Source organism: Monomorium pharaonis, chromosome 10, assembly GCF_013373865.1.
Source record: "Monomorium pharaonis isolate MP-MQ-018 chromosome 10, ASM1337386v2, whole genome shotgun sequence".
In the NCBI taxonomy this organism is placed as follows: Eukaryota; Metazoa; Arthropoda; class Insecta; order Hymenoptera; family Formicidae; genus Monomorium; species Monomorium pharaonis.
In genome coordinates, this window is record NC_050476.1 from 1,097,931 (window position 1) to 1,112,626 (window position 14,696).

A 14,696-nucleotide genomic window follows, 5' to 3' on the forward strand; every position below is an offset into this window, starting at 1 on the left:
ATATTTTTTATCAGGGCGACATTTACCTTTTTCGTGGGTCCAAATCGTCGATGTAGTATCAGCGCAAAACGTGGATGTGGAACTACGTAGCCTCGATAATTTTATATTTTCTTCTAAGGCTGAGTTGACTCCTTCGTTTATTTCGCCATTTTCATGTCTCTTCTCTCCATTGTCTCTTCTTTAGCCCTTGCAATCTTCACCCGTTACCCTGGGCAGGGATCCTTGACAGGTGCTAGCTCCCCGGACCAGGGAGCGCCTGGAATCTGCGGTGGGCAGGGGTTGATTCAATTCCCCTGATAGGACTGTCCACACTGAGAGAAAAAAATACTAAATTTAAATAAATATTTCTTTGAATAGTGCTAATAACATATTTTATAGAAAATCAATAATATTTATTTAAAACAAGTAATAGTTTTCTATAATTTAGAAAATATTACTTGATTGAAATAAATATATTATTGATTTTCTATAAAATACGTTATTAGCACTATTCAAAGAAATATTTATTTGAATCTAGCATTTTTTTTCTCAGCATAAGGAGTTCCTACCCGCTACCCGGATGATATAACACAAATACAAACAAATCATAAAATATATAACAATCGAATTTTTCTATACCTATACTATATACACAAATTCCAATAGTATTTCTACCTATCGTATTCGCATTTTCAAATTAATTATGCGCGCTTTCCGTTTGTACAATTATTATGTTTATATATTATAACGCAGATTTAAAAAATTATACATAAAAAATTTAATTATATTTATTATATTTATTATTACTAAACTTGCGGTCTACATATTATTGTTAATATTCTGTCTAATAATTTTAACTATCGAATTATGTCTCCTTGCTCCCGCTTACTTGTACATACTTCTTATGTGTGTATCTGCCGGCTTTTTTTTTTTTTTTTTTTTTATAGAGGAGGAAATCTTCAAAAGACTCCCCGAAAGACCAGGAGAGTGTGGGATTCAACGGAAGGCACGTCGGACGAAAAGCCTCACCGCCGCCTACCCACTAAAACCTCCTCTTTCCTATAACATGACCTAATGGGAAAAGTCTAAAACAGGCGGTAAACAACACATTTGCGAGCCCTACAACCCTAGATTGATTTTCCTGCCTAACCGTATTTCCATTTATTCGTTTACCTATTCACACATTCCTACCTGCCCGTATCTCTACCTACCCGTATCCCTACCTACCTACGTTAATTTTTGACACTCTTGATAAATTTTTTTCCGGCCAGATTGGACTCACCTTTCGTTGATCCTGGCCAAATCCATTCTAGCTGCATGACAGCCAGATAATTTAAGACATTTAAGTAATGGCGAATTAAACAAGTATATACATTTATACTTGTTTTAAATAAAAATGTTTTAACAAAAAAAATTACCGGGTAACACGTACATACATTATGATCAAGTATATTATTTTTAAAAAATGCAAACAAAAAACATTTAGAACAACGAATCTATGAAAAGTCGCATTTATCTGTATTATTTATAATACATATCAAATAAAAAGATTTAATATAAATTTCATAGATTCGTTGTTTTATAAAAAAAATCGTCACTCACCGATCCGATGCGCAACGAGCGGAGTTATTCGGCCACGAAGCTGCGATGATACTGTAACACACAAATATAAGATTCAAATTAAAACAGTGCTTAAAATAATAAATATTTTTGAAAATTTTATAATTTATATATTAAATATTATATTATATATTAAGATAAATAAATAATAAAAATCATTTGTGCAAATAAAAAATATTTACCCCGAGGTTGCTCCGCTGATGCCCGATGCCCTTCCTGGACCTCCTCCTCCTCTCGTTGCACAACTGAACACTTACTATGGTGATTCTGTAACAAACAAACGCAAAGTCCAATTTAAAGCAGGACAGAAGGAACAATTAATATTGTAAAAAATAATTCAGGGCATGCAGCTCTGTACTTAGGCTCATTAAGTAAATACAATAATTAATTGATAGAATAATTTTGTAAAATACTTTAACATACATATAGATTGAAATTAAAATAGAGCTCACGATTGCTAATATAAAATGAAAGATGATTGTTACATATAAAATTTTTTATTCTTTCAATTATTAATATAATCGTCATATAATTAATATTTTTCGAACAAAAAGGTTTCATAAAATTAAATTTGTATAAAATTTTACGCGATTCTATCTATAATGTTGTAACTTATCTAGTGAAATCGAATGGAAAAAACTATTAATTTTATACAAATAATAAGTCATACTCACTCCAAGGTTTCTCTGCGGAATGATACGATGCCTTTCCAGGGGCTTACGTCTCCTCCTCTTGTTGCACTAGACACTCGCGAATAACATACATCGTTTTCATTTAAATCGGTCGGCATTCCCGAAGCAAACGCGCAACGCGACGAACCGGGTACGGTTCGTTTTTAACTAAATCGGTCGGCATTCCCGAAGCAAACGCACGTGGAACTAATTAGACTAATCTATAAAACCCATGATACGACTTCAAGTTCAAAGAAAGTTCCGTAAGTTTAATGTTAACTTATTGTAGGTTAGTAACGTTTTTTTTTTTAGGGATGGAAAAAACTGGTCGCGAAAATACGAGACAACGTAAGGCGCGCGGCGAAATAAGTTTTAGTTTCTTACTTCTTTATTTCAAGGAGGAGAGGGTGATTGGTTGCGACGACCGCCCAGAGACAGGCTATCGACGCGGATAGATGCCCAAAGACAGGCATCGGGAACGGGAAGGATAACAGGATTGCGACGATCCGCCCAGAGACAGGCTCTCGACGCGGATAGATGCCCAAAGACAGGCATCGTGAAAAGGAGACGTGTGGAGATATGGAAAATCACGAGACGACGTAAGGCGCGCGGCGAAATAGGTTTTCGTTTCGACGACCGCCCAGAGACAGGCTATCGACGCGGATAGATGCCCAAAGACAGGCATCGGGAACGGGAAGGATAACAGGATTGCGACGATCCGCCCAGAGACAGGCTCTCGACGCGGATAGATGCCCAAAGACAGGCATCGTGGAAAGGAGACGTGTGGAGGTATGGAAAATCACGAGACGACGTAAGGCGCGCGGCGAAATAGGTTTTCGTTTCGACGACCGCCCAGAGACAGGCTATCAACGCGGATAGATGCCCAAAGACAGGCATCGAGAACGGGAAGGATAACAGGATTGCGACGATCCGCCCAGAGACAGGCTCTCGACGCGGATAGATGCCCAAAGACAGGCATCGTGGAAAGGAGACGTGTGGAGGTATGGAAAATCACGAGACGACGTAAGGCGCGCGGCGAAATAGGTTTTCGTTTCGACGACCGCCCAGAGACAGGCTATCGACGTGGATAGATGCCCAAAGACAGGCATCGAGAACGGGAAGGATAACAGGATTGCGACGATCCGCCCAGAGACAGGCTCTCGACGCGGATAGATGCCCAAAGACAGGCATCGTGGAAAGGAGACGTGTGGAGGTATGGAAAATCACGAGACGACGTAAGGCGCGCGGCGAAATAGGTTTTCGTTTCGACGACCGCCCAGAGACAGGCTATCGACGCGGATAGATGCCCAAAGACAGGCATCGGGAACGGGAAGGATAACAGGATTGCGACGATCCGCCCAGAGACAGGCTCTCGACGCGGATAGATGCCCAAAGACAGGCATCGTGGAAAGGAGACGTGTGGAGGTATGGAAAATCACGAGACGACGTAAGGCGCGCGGCGAAATAGGTTTTCGTTTCGACGACCGCCCAGAGACAGGCTATCGACGTGGATAGATGCCCAAAGACAGGCATCGAGAACGGGAAGGATAACAGGATTGCGACGATCCGCCCAGAGACAGGCTCTCGACGCGGATAGATGCCCAAAGACAGGCATCGTGGAAAGGAGACGTGTGGAGGTATGAAAAATCACGAGACGACGTAAGGCGCGCGGCGAAATAGGTTTTCGTTTCGACGACCGCCCAGAGACAAGCTATCGACGCGGATAGATGCCCAAAGACAGGCATCGGGAACGGGAAGGATAACAGGATTGCGACGATCCGCCCAGAGACAGGCTCTCGACGCGGATAGATGCCCAAAGACAGGCATCGTGGAAAGGAGACGTGTGGAGGTATGGAAAATCACGAGACGACGTAAGGCGCGCGGCGAAATAGGTTTTCGTTTCGACGACCGCCCAGAGACAGGCTATCGACGCGGATAGATGCCCAAAGACAGGCATCGGGAACGGGAAGGATAACAGGATTGCGACGATCCGCCCAGAGACAGGCTCTCGACGCGGATAGATGCCCAAAGACAGGCATCGTGGAAAGGAGACGTGTGGAGGTATGGAAAATCACGAGACGACGTAAGGCGCGCGGCGAAATAGGTTTTCGTTTCGACGACCGCCCAGAGACAGGCTATCAACGCGGATAGATGCCCAAAGACAGGCATCGAGAACGGGAAGGATAACAGGATTGCGACGATCCGCCCAGAGACAGGCTCTCGACGCGGATAGATGCCCAAAGACAGGCATCGTGGAAAGGAGACGTGTGGAGATATGGAAAATCACGAGACGACGTAAGGCGCGCGGCGAAATAGGTTTTCGTTTCGACGACCGCCCAGAGACAGGCTATCGACGCGGATAGATGCCCAAAGACAGGCATCGGGAACGGGAAGGATAACAGGATTGCGACGATCCGCCCAGAGACAGGCTCTCGATGCGGATAGATGCCCAAAGACAGGCATCGTGGAAAGGAGAAGTGTGGAGGCATGGAAAAACAAGTCGCGAAAATACGAGACGACGTAAGGCGCGCAGCGAAATTAGTCTTAATTTCTTAAGTTTATTTTTACTTATTCACGATTTTCCAAAATATTTTATTTTATTGTCCGTTTATTACTAACGTTTCTATCTTTTTATTTTAGATGAAGCGGCTGAGGGAAACGAACGGTATTACTCAATCGAGTTGTATCATTGGAATTATGAGAAAAGCCCTTTTAATCCATTTACTTAAACGGCACTCCCGAAGCAAACGCACGACGCGACGAACCGGCTACGATTCGTTTTCAATTAAATCGGTCGGCACTCCCGAAGCAAACGTGCGACGCGACGAACAATTTTACGATCGACGAAGCAATGGGTACAGTTAGCTTCCCCCACAGGCATTCAAGCATGGCCACAACCGGAAGTGGATTTATATCTTAAGGGTTTCTTCTTATTAGTAGATGGCGTTACTGATGTGACAAATACATTAAAAATTTATATCAGTGATATGTAGCATTATATTAGTGTACGTACAGGTTGTGGCTCTTGTACATACACTAATATAATGCTACATATCACTGATATAAATTTTTATTTGTCACATCAATAACGCCATCTACTAATAAGAAGGAACCTTTAAGATATAAATCCATTTCCGGTTGTGGCCCCTGCATTCAAGCCTTCGGGGTACTAAGCCCTCCCACCACGACAAGGTCGTACCCGTGGGAAGGAAGATTTCTTCTGAACCTCTATGCAAACTTTAATTCGCTTAAAAAAGAAAAAAAACGAATGCCGACCATATATCAGGCTATCACTGTGAAGCAAAGGGATAAATATTATATTATTAAATAAATTATTTTATCTATACATTAAATGTATATAAACTAACAGAAAAATATTGTTTTTTTTTTATAAAAATGTGTTTTTTAATTTACAATATTTTTTTGCAGTCGTTTTTGGGATATCAAATCCGTCGCAACGCCATCTAGTCTCGAGAATTCGGTAATCCTCTCGGCGACTCCGTTATTATTAGCCGTCTGCTCTGCTGTCTGCTGCGTTGACGTATGAGACAAACAGCAGGATGCCGATGTGCGGGCCCGCGTACATGAATCGGCGCGAGCTGCTCTCATTCGTTACGGTTTTGGCAGAGCCGAAGCGTCGGACGCAGTGTCGTCGGCCACGTTGATCGGGGTCAGCTGCTTTGCGAGGCTTCGACGACGCGCGACATTTACATATATCATCCCGCAGTATCAACGAGGACACAGTGCGGCCGATACACCAGCTGGGTCATAATCTCAGACAGGCGGAGATAAATTGTTATTCAGGCTGCTATCAGTATCGATTGACGGAAATTCCGCGGCAACAAAATTACGAGAGCTATTTCGTCTGATCTCATTTTGTGTAGGTATGTACTTATATGTATATACGTATACCCTAATATTACTATGTCTTATAGTGTGTCTATCAAAGAATAATTCACGCGTTAATGATTAATTTTTTTTTCAGTTATCATTTAGTATTATTGCCAGAACAATATCGCCTACTGTCAAAATATATGTAACAGCTTAATCAGAGATAATGGATTGTAGAGGACAGATAGACTAATTGCTGAAATCATGTATCGAATCGTACAAATCATTTCCACAAAATTAGACATTTAGAATAAAGATTTTGGCACGTAGCTGATCTGTTTAAAAATCTTAAAAATGTCGGGTGGAGAGAGGAAGAAAAGAGGATGTGACCGAGGGCACGGATGGGAGGAGGCCGGTGCAGAATTCTATCAGGAGAGTTATCCAGTGGCCATGGAAGCAGATTTGCAACAGGCACTTCAAAAGGATCCCTCGCACATAGCGACTTTACTTCCTAGCAAGAAGTCTCGTGTCGGTAGGTTTATCTTGCTTTGAAAGGGGAATTATGGAACAAAATCCTGTGCACAGAAGGAAAAACATTTTTGTTTTGAGAATATAATCTGTTATTTTCAAAATGTACATATTGAAGTGAGATTATATTGTATTACATGCATAGCTTGACTACGAGCTGAAGAAATTTTGCATAGTTTTCTATGAGATATATTCTTATCATTTTTTTCTCTTAATATTAATTTTCATAAATTGAGTAAAAAAATATTAGATAACATTTTTAAACTAAGTAATTCCAATAAATATTTTAATGTATCAAAATATATTATCCTCTTCTTAGAGGATAATACTATTATAATATCACAATAAAAATATAATATTTTGTGTTGAAATTTAAAATTGTCAAAATCTTTAAATTATATATTATATAAACAAGAACATGTAGTAAGAATTTTTTTTGTTATGATTATTATATAAAAAGATTAATTTTAATGTTTTATTAATATTTTTCCTGTATGCATCACACTTATTTTTGATACAGCAACGGCGAAACGAATTCGCAATGATACAAAGACTACGTTAAGGAGGCGCACAAGCACTAGATCTCGTGGTACCACAACCTCAAGACGTATGTCGACTAATGTACATGACGTTGCTGTATCAATGCTGCCAGATCTGTCAGAAAACTTATCCAATGAAGAGCGAACCTGGGAGGAAATCATGCAGATCAAGGCTATGCCTGTATGCATGTCTCAGAAAATACAATTGAAGAACCAGCTACAGGTATTTAGAAAAGTGCACATCTTAGTGATAAATTTTAATGTGACTTGTACTAATTTTTATTCGATATTTTAGAGTGCTACAAAGCTAAGACTTCAAGGTTTTGAACAGTTGAAATGGCAGCGCAGGAAAGCCTGGCAGCAATTTCGCATTAGGATGAAAGAAGCTTACACCAAGATGGGACTGTGGAACACTAGTCTAAAGAACATAGGCGGACATTTTGGGATGGGTGTAGTAGCGTATTTCTTATTTATCAAGTGGCTGCTATATCTAAATCTGCTTTTGTTTGCGATTATATTCCTGCTGATAGTACTGCCGGCGATTGTACTGGAAGTGCCACAAAATGAGATATGTTCGTTTAACGACACCGTTAGCGTAACCTGTTGTTCCGAGTTATATAGGAACAAGACTGACGAAAGAAACATATCTAAGATCATGCAAGATAGATTTGATTATACCATGATTTTCTATGGCTCGTACACGCACAAAATCTACGAGAGCTTAAGCGCCAATTTCTATTATAATTCGCCGCTATCCTACATCTGTGCGATCATCTGCGTCTTCATCGTTAGCTTGGTGGCGATTGTACGATCGGCAGCGAAAGGTTTCAGAGAGAGGGTTGTAGAAGGCGAGGGTCAGTTTTACCGATACTGCAATTTGATATTTGGTGGTTGGGACTACTGTATTAACAATAAAAGGTCCGCTTCTATCAAGCACAAAGCGCTGTATAACGAGATGAAGGCGTTTCTCGAGTCGGAGAGGCTAGAAGAGGAACGGCGAAATCGCACGCCCGAGGAAGAGACGAAATTGTTCTTCATACGTCTGTTCGTTAATTTAATAATATTAACTGTACTGGGCGGTTGTGGCTTGTTTGTTTATTACATAATTGATTTCTCATTCGCTCAGCTGTCGGCGCACGATTACGATATATTCTACGAATTCCTTCCGTACATATGTATCATCGTACTCAACGTAGCAGTGCCATTCCTCTTCCGCTATCTGATCGCCCTAGAACATTATAATCCATCATATGTCGTTGAGGTGACGCTATACAGAACCATGTTCTTCCGATTTGCTTCTCTCGCTGTTCTATTAACGTCCTTGTATAATCTCGTCGCAGACAAAATTCCAGCTAACGAGTGCACCAATACAAAGAACAATCAGCCGCTATGCTGGGAATCATTCGTGGGACAGCAATTATTCAAGCTTTATCACACTGACATGCTCATGCAATTCTTTATGGCGTTCTTTATCAATTTCCCACGGTCGTTAATCGCGCGTCATACTCAGAACAAGGTTTTGCGTTTTGTCGGCGAGCAGGAGTTTGACCTGCCCAAACACGCGTTGGACATCTTTTATTCGCAAACGATCTGCTGGCTTGGCTGTTTCTTCGCCCCGCTGTTATTCATGTTTGCTGTATTCGGAACATTCATACTGTTTTATATAAAGAAATTCGCTTGCTTAATGAACAGCACACCGTCAAACAAGATTTACCGTGCCAGTAGGTCATATTGCCTGTTCATGTTCAATCTGCTGATCTGCTTTATCCTGGCAATGATACCAGTCGGCTATTCTATCGCAGAAATTATGCCATCAAAATCATGCGGGCCGTTCCGAGGATTGGAGTCCGTGTGGTCGTTACTGACCATGACGTTCTCGCAATTTCCCAACTGGCTGCAGTCAGCTCTATCCTTCCTGTGTACTGCTGGTTTCGGCATACCGGCATTCGTCATTCTCTCTCTACTTCTTTATTATTATTACGTCATGTGGCTGGCGAACAAGCACATGGTAACAGTGCTGAAAAATCAATTAGTATTGGAAGGCCATGATAAACAGTTCTTACTAAACAGGCTCAGCGCCTTCATCAAACAACAACAAGATCAGAACAAATTTCACCAGGAGCAGACCAATGAGTTAAACACATTTCAACATGTATAAATAGTATTAAATTTGATTTCGTATTCTTATGAATGTACAAATTTAGTGTGAACATTTTTATCGCGTAATCACCGCGAACTGGTGAACATCGGGTTTGAATGCGTCGTTTTACTTAAAATTTTGATAGGTTTTACTTGTGAAATATAAGACTGCCAACTTTGTCTTATTTACATTATACATGACTGGCACTTATACAATAGGTTTTTGATATTTTACCGAATTGAATGAAAAGTACGAGAAGTGTGTGAATAAAAAAATGATATGTATCTTATATACTGCCTGTTGCAGTGTCTTACATTTTATATAAACTTGCTTCTTGAGATTTAAACGCGTTACAATCACAATCACTGCCACGAATATTACTTTCCGCGAGAGCCTTTAGACCAGTTTCGAAAACTTGCATTTAATCGTTTCTTGTAGATGGAATGCACATCTGAGATCAGGGTACAAAGGAAAAAAAGATGAAAAACGCGGCGTTGTGCAAATATTACACAATATTAAGAAGGATCGTAAATATATCCAAATATTTATTAATAATTCCGTATTACGCATATTTAACGATATCCGTAAATCGTATAGAACCATATATATGAAATATTTAAAATAATTTACTTTAGAACGTAATCGTCAGGAATAATATATTTATAAGGCAAGCTAACACGCTCCGTGTCGTAGAAATCTGTAATGTTACTCCGTAAATAGGTCTTTTAAAACCTATGAAAAATTATTTTACTAGCAAATTATTATTCTATATCTATAGTAAACGTCGGGAAAAATCAGAAATATTTTATTATATTATTTCGTTATCTCGAGGATCTCTTTAATAAGTTAGGATATAAGAAACAAATGTACGAATTTTTGTAATTCCATATAGAATACCAGCCAAAAGTACATCACCTTTAGGTTTATTGAGAATATAACTTTTATTTAAGTAAATCAAATAGATACATTTTATAATAAATATTTAGTATTAGATACATTTTATATATAATGTGTTATGAAGTTTGATAAAATATTTATTATAAAATGTTGAATTCTATTGATTTACTTAAATGAAAGTTATGCTTAAAAAACCTAAAGGTGATACATTTTTGGCTGGTACTGTATATACAAAATTTTAATTGTAGAAATCTCTCATATACCTCAATATTGTTATATATATGCCAAAGATAATTCAGATTGAGACTGCAATATAATTTATTTTATTTGTCTATTACTCTATTACATATAGCGTTAATATGGGATATTGCAAACGAATTTTTCTATCCTTTGTTTAGGATATACACACATCTTCATACATCACTGATTCTATACAACACGGAGATGAATATGTTTCCATTTTAATGCATGTTTAGAAGTCAATTCCGTAAAAGCATCGTACACACTCGATACACACTATCGCAAATCGATCAGATTCTTTGGCCTAAATGATTTAATGCACATACTCTACATACTGAAAAAAAATGTATTTTTTTGTAAATCTCACATTTGTATGATTAAAGTCCTTAGACAATCATTAATATTGTTCAATAATATTGAGCGTCTAAGGGCCACTTTTAAGATAGCATGTATGGCTGCTCGGACATCCTTTCTTAAAATTATGATAGATGTAAACTAATGACCATATATAAAAATGCATATAAAATTGAATATAAGATCATATAAAACATATAATCCTATGTAAAATGGATTTATGAATCTGCAGAACATATTTATAGTTACTATTGTATTAAACGAAATACGCAATGAAGTCCACAAATATCTAAATAGGAAACTGTGCATTTCTTTAAATGTTGCTACTAATTAGACTATAATAATACCACTACACAACTCACTCACTCTCACTCTCTCTCTTTCTCTCCGTTTATGCATCTTACACTTAATCATACATTCTTATGCTCATTATTATAGATTATGTAAGTATTTATGGTGTAATCATCCAATTATAATACTGTAAAAATAAATATGTTGTATAAAACACATATTTATTGTCTCTCTTCTCTATCAAAGTATAAAAATATAATATTTGGCAAGAACATATATTTATTCCTTGTATATTCTGTAAAAATAGTTTCCTGGTATCACCTACATTTCTGGTGAATGTAACTAAAAATTAATTAAAAAATTTATTAGAATAATATGTTAATGATAACTAATGTCTCTTATAACTCAGTAAAAAAACTTACCACTTTAGCTATGTCAACCCAATCTAAAGCAGCCACAAGAGTGTCATTTTTGGATGGTATTCTATCATAATTCCAATATGTAAACTTCGAAAAGGTTCCCGTGCAATATAAATTCCTCTCTTTAGTTTCAGTATTGATCTTTTTATTCTCCATAAGTATTATACCTCTGTATTCAGCAGGTATAGTTACCTTCTTCCCCTGAAGTGAATATCCACGGAAAGAACTATTGTAGTCTTTAAATCAAGTGGCAAATTAATATTGCAAATCTTCGATCTTTCAATTTTTTTTGCTTATCTCGATTATGACATTTATTTTATATTTCAGATACATGTTAGATTACAAGTTAAACATAAAGAATGATAAAATGAAAAAAGTGTAATAGTTTTAAATTTATACGTTTTTAACATTTATAACAAATCCATGTAATATCAAAGAGTTTCCTTTTACTCGAAATACTCACATTCTTCTTCTGTGCTATGAATGTAAGGCTTGAAGTAAGAGGAAATATTTGCGGTTTCGTCCCCGTGAATTTTGCATGGCATGAAATGTAATTCAGACTCATCTCGATCAATTAGATCTTCATTGTTAACGTGCAATCGTATAACCATGTTAATTTAGTACGGTTCAAAGTAATATTCGTGCAATTCCGAAAAGTTTTGATAAACCTAACCTTTACTTCACATGCACCAACTAACCAAAATAACACGCCATATTTTCGTGAGTTAGCGCCATCATAGAGGAGAAAAGAAACAGTCAAACCAGAGAGAGGACTCTTGAGAGCGGTCATCGCGTCGTTTTAGGTGTTTTCATCCATCAGCGCCTCTATGTGCAAAATGTGCACATTGAACTATGTAGTCAAATATCTATGAATCCCGTAAGTAATGTGCATGACTTTTTGGGTCTCTTCTATGCTATGTCCACGTTTATTTGGTTCTGTTTTAAGCTATATTGTAAATTTTACAATTATGTAGTGGAAGTAGAAAATAAACCTTACAGCCGCCCAAGTTTTTAGGTTTGACAAACGAAGAGACGCAGGTATTTCCAGAGATTCTTGTATAAATGATACAGTAAATTAATTTACATATATTTCGAATATTGACAATATTATTGTAATGGTAACATTTGTTCTAAATGGCTGTTAAATAGGTAAGTGCAGATCACAGAATAAGGCCTATTTTCAATGTTTGATGGACTTGCAGGGTACCAAGTGACTCTTACAGCGAGATTACATCTACAGGATAATCCTAGTATGTATTATTTTTGAAAAAATTATTACCAAAGATAATTTTTAATGTGTATAATATACATTTATATTAATAAACTGCATTTGTAAAAAAAAAACAGGAAAGGTTACTGGCCATACCAGGCAATATGCTATTAAATGAAGATGAGCATGAACTGATAAAGGGCAGAGATCTAGTTACAGGCGCTATAGAATTAGCATACAGACAAATGGATCAAATGGTGGAGATACAGGCTTAAAATGGTGATGGTAGTTGTATGGCTATTACAATTTTGTTTCTTAATGGGCGACTTTATGCAGCAGGTGCTGGTGACTCGAGGTGACTGTTATAATTTATACTGATTTTATATTATTGATGAATTAAAATTTAATTCATGGAGTATAATCTCTAGTAAGAGTTGTTCCTCCCCCAAAACTAATACAGCCCTAATCATAGGAATGTAAAAATGATTAAATAAATATTTATATAAATATTAATTATTAAATATTTATTTAATCATTTTTACATTCCTATGATTAGGGCTGTATTAGTTTTGGGGGAGGAACAACTCTTACTAGAGATTATACTCCAGATTCGGAATCAAATCGCGTTAGAGCTTTAGGTTTTTTAAGAAGCAACGAGTTGCTCAAAGGTCATTTTACTCCGTTAGAGTTTAGAAAAAGACCGTTGCAAAAGGAACTGGGATCTTTGGTTTTGTACAGAGAATCTTTTATGACAGGTTGGGCGTACAAAACCTTACATCCTGACCTAAAATTACTGCTCATTTTGGAACATGGAAAAAGGGTAATATAATTGTTGTATTTATTTAGCAGTAATTTATAACTTCAAATTAAAATAATTCTGTTTACTATAACTTAAACTTATTTGTAATTCATAGAGCAGAGTAATGGGAACGATAGGCGTGACTATAGGCTTTGGGAACCACGGTTTGAAGGCAACAAATACTGGTATTAATATCAAACCATTTCTATAATCACAACCCGAAGTACAATCTTTAGACTTGGACAGTTGCAATCTTACCGAAAAATATTGTATTATCGTTGCCACGGACGGACTGTGAGATGTAGTAACGGATAAAACAGCGGCAGCGATACTTGGAAAAACTCTTGCACCTGATACTCCATCATTAGAATACAGGTATTATCACAAAGAGAATATTAGAGGAATACGAAAATTAACTACGATTTAATTGTGTTAAGATACAATGTATATTTGATTTTCACAGACACTGGGTGCTCAAGAATTGGTACAAGCGGTCAGAGGTCGATTAATCGGTAAAGTATGGATGAGAAAACCAGAGAATCCTAACGAAGCAGATGAAAAATCCCCGTCTATAGCATCGGTAGACGATATTAGCGTATTAGTGGTACCTGTGTACCCTTATTTATGTGAACATTTACAATAGCTAAAAACGACGCAGCAAGAACGAAAATATACTGCGGATTTCCTAGCAACAATGTGCTTCGATCCTATTTCTAATAGATCTGCCGATAACCCTACATAATGAATCATTACAGTTATCGGATAATTACTCAATATACAGCTAACGAATTATATTTATTTCTATTGCTACAAAGATTCATCATCTATTGTCGCAATAATTTTTGTCGCAAATAATTAGATTTTGTCGTAGAATAATTAGCGGTTTAAGTGCACAGTTGCCGTATATTCTCCATAGTTCTTTTCGCTAAAATCTTAAATTATTGCATACTGCCACATATGTACATGGCGATTGTTAAGTATTCTGAGATTTTAAGAGGTGATTTCTTACACTAATTCAAGACACAAATACTTCATACGATCAAAATGACTTAGCATTAAAGATATCAAAGTTACAGAAAAATTTTTTTTAATTTCGAAAATTACTCAAAATTTTGTATGCAACTTGGTATATGTTTAAAATAACCGAAGTAGTTTTTGCAAATTTTAAGTAAATAAAA

At 37.2% G+C, this 14,696-nt stretch overlaps 2 protein-coding genes and 1 pseudogene across 3 annotated transcripts; 2 read left to right on the forward strand and 1 right to left on the reverse strand.

The window, feature by feature from the left end:
- Positions 1-5,788: 5,788 nt before the first annotated feature.
- On the forward strand, positions 5,789-11,100 carry LOC105833461 (transmembrane channel-like protein 7). Of its 2 annotated transcripts, none has more exons than XM_012675218.3 (4): positions 5,789-6,154; positions 6,256-6,633; positions 7,150-7,391; positions 7,464-11,100. In XM_012675218.3, exons 2-4 carry the CDS (start codon positions 6,456-6,458, stop codon positions 9,324-9,326), a joined length of 2,283 nt encoding a protein of 760 aa, XP_012530672.2. In that variant the 5' UTR covers positions 5,789-6,154; positions 6,256-6,455; the 3' UTR covers positions 9,327-11,100. The 2 variants fall into 2 exon arrangements, with proteins under 2 accessions (XP_012530672.2, XP_036148818.1); XM_036292925.1 differs by having other exon boundaries at positions 5,789-6,150.
- LOC105833460 lies at positions 10,513-12,258 on the reverse strand. The gene is made up of 3 exons (XM_036292926.1): positions 11,973-12,258; positions 11,513-11,745; positions 10,513-11,432 (listed from the first exon to the last, which is right to left on the reverse strand). Exons 1-3 carry the CDS (start codon positions 12,118-12,120, stop codon positions 11,412-11,414), a joined length of 402 nt encoding a protein of 133 aa, XP_036148819.1. The 5' UTR covers positions 12,121-12,258; the 3' UTR covers positions 10,513-11,411.
- Positions 12,259-12,415: 157 nt separating this feature from the next.
- On the forward strand, positions 12,416-14,027 carry LOC118647735 (annotated as a pseudogene).
- Positions 14,028-14,696: the final 669 nt, after the last annotated feature.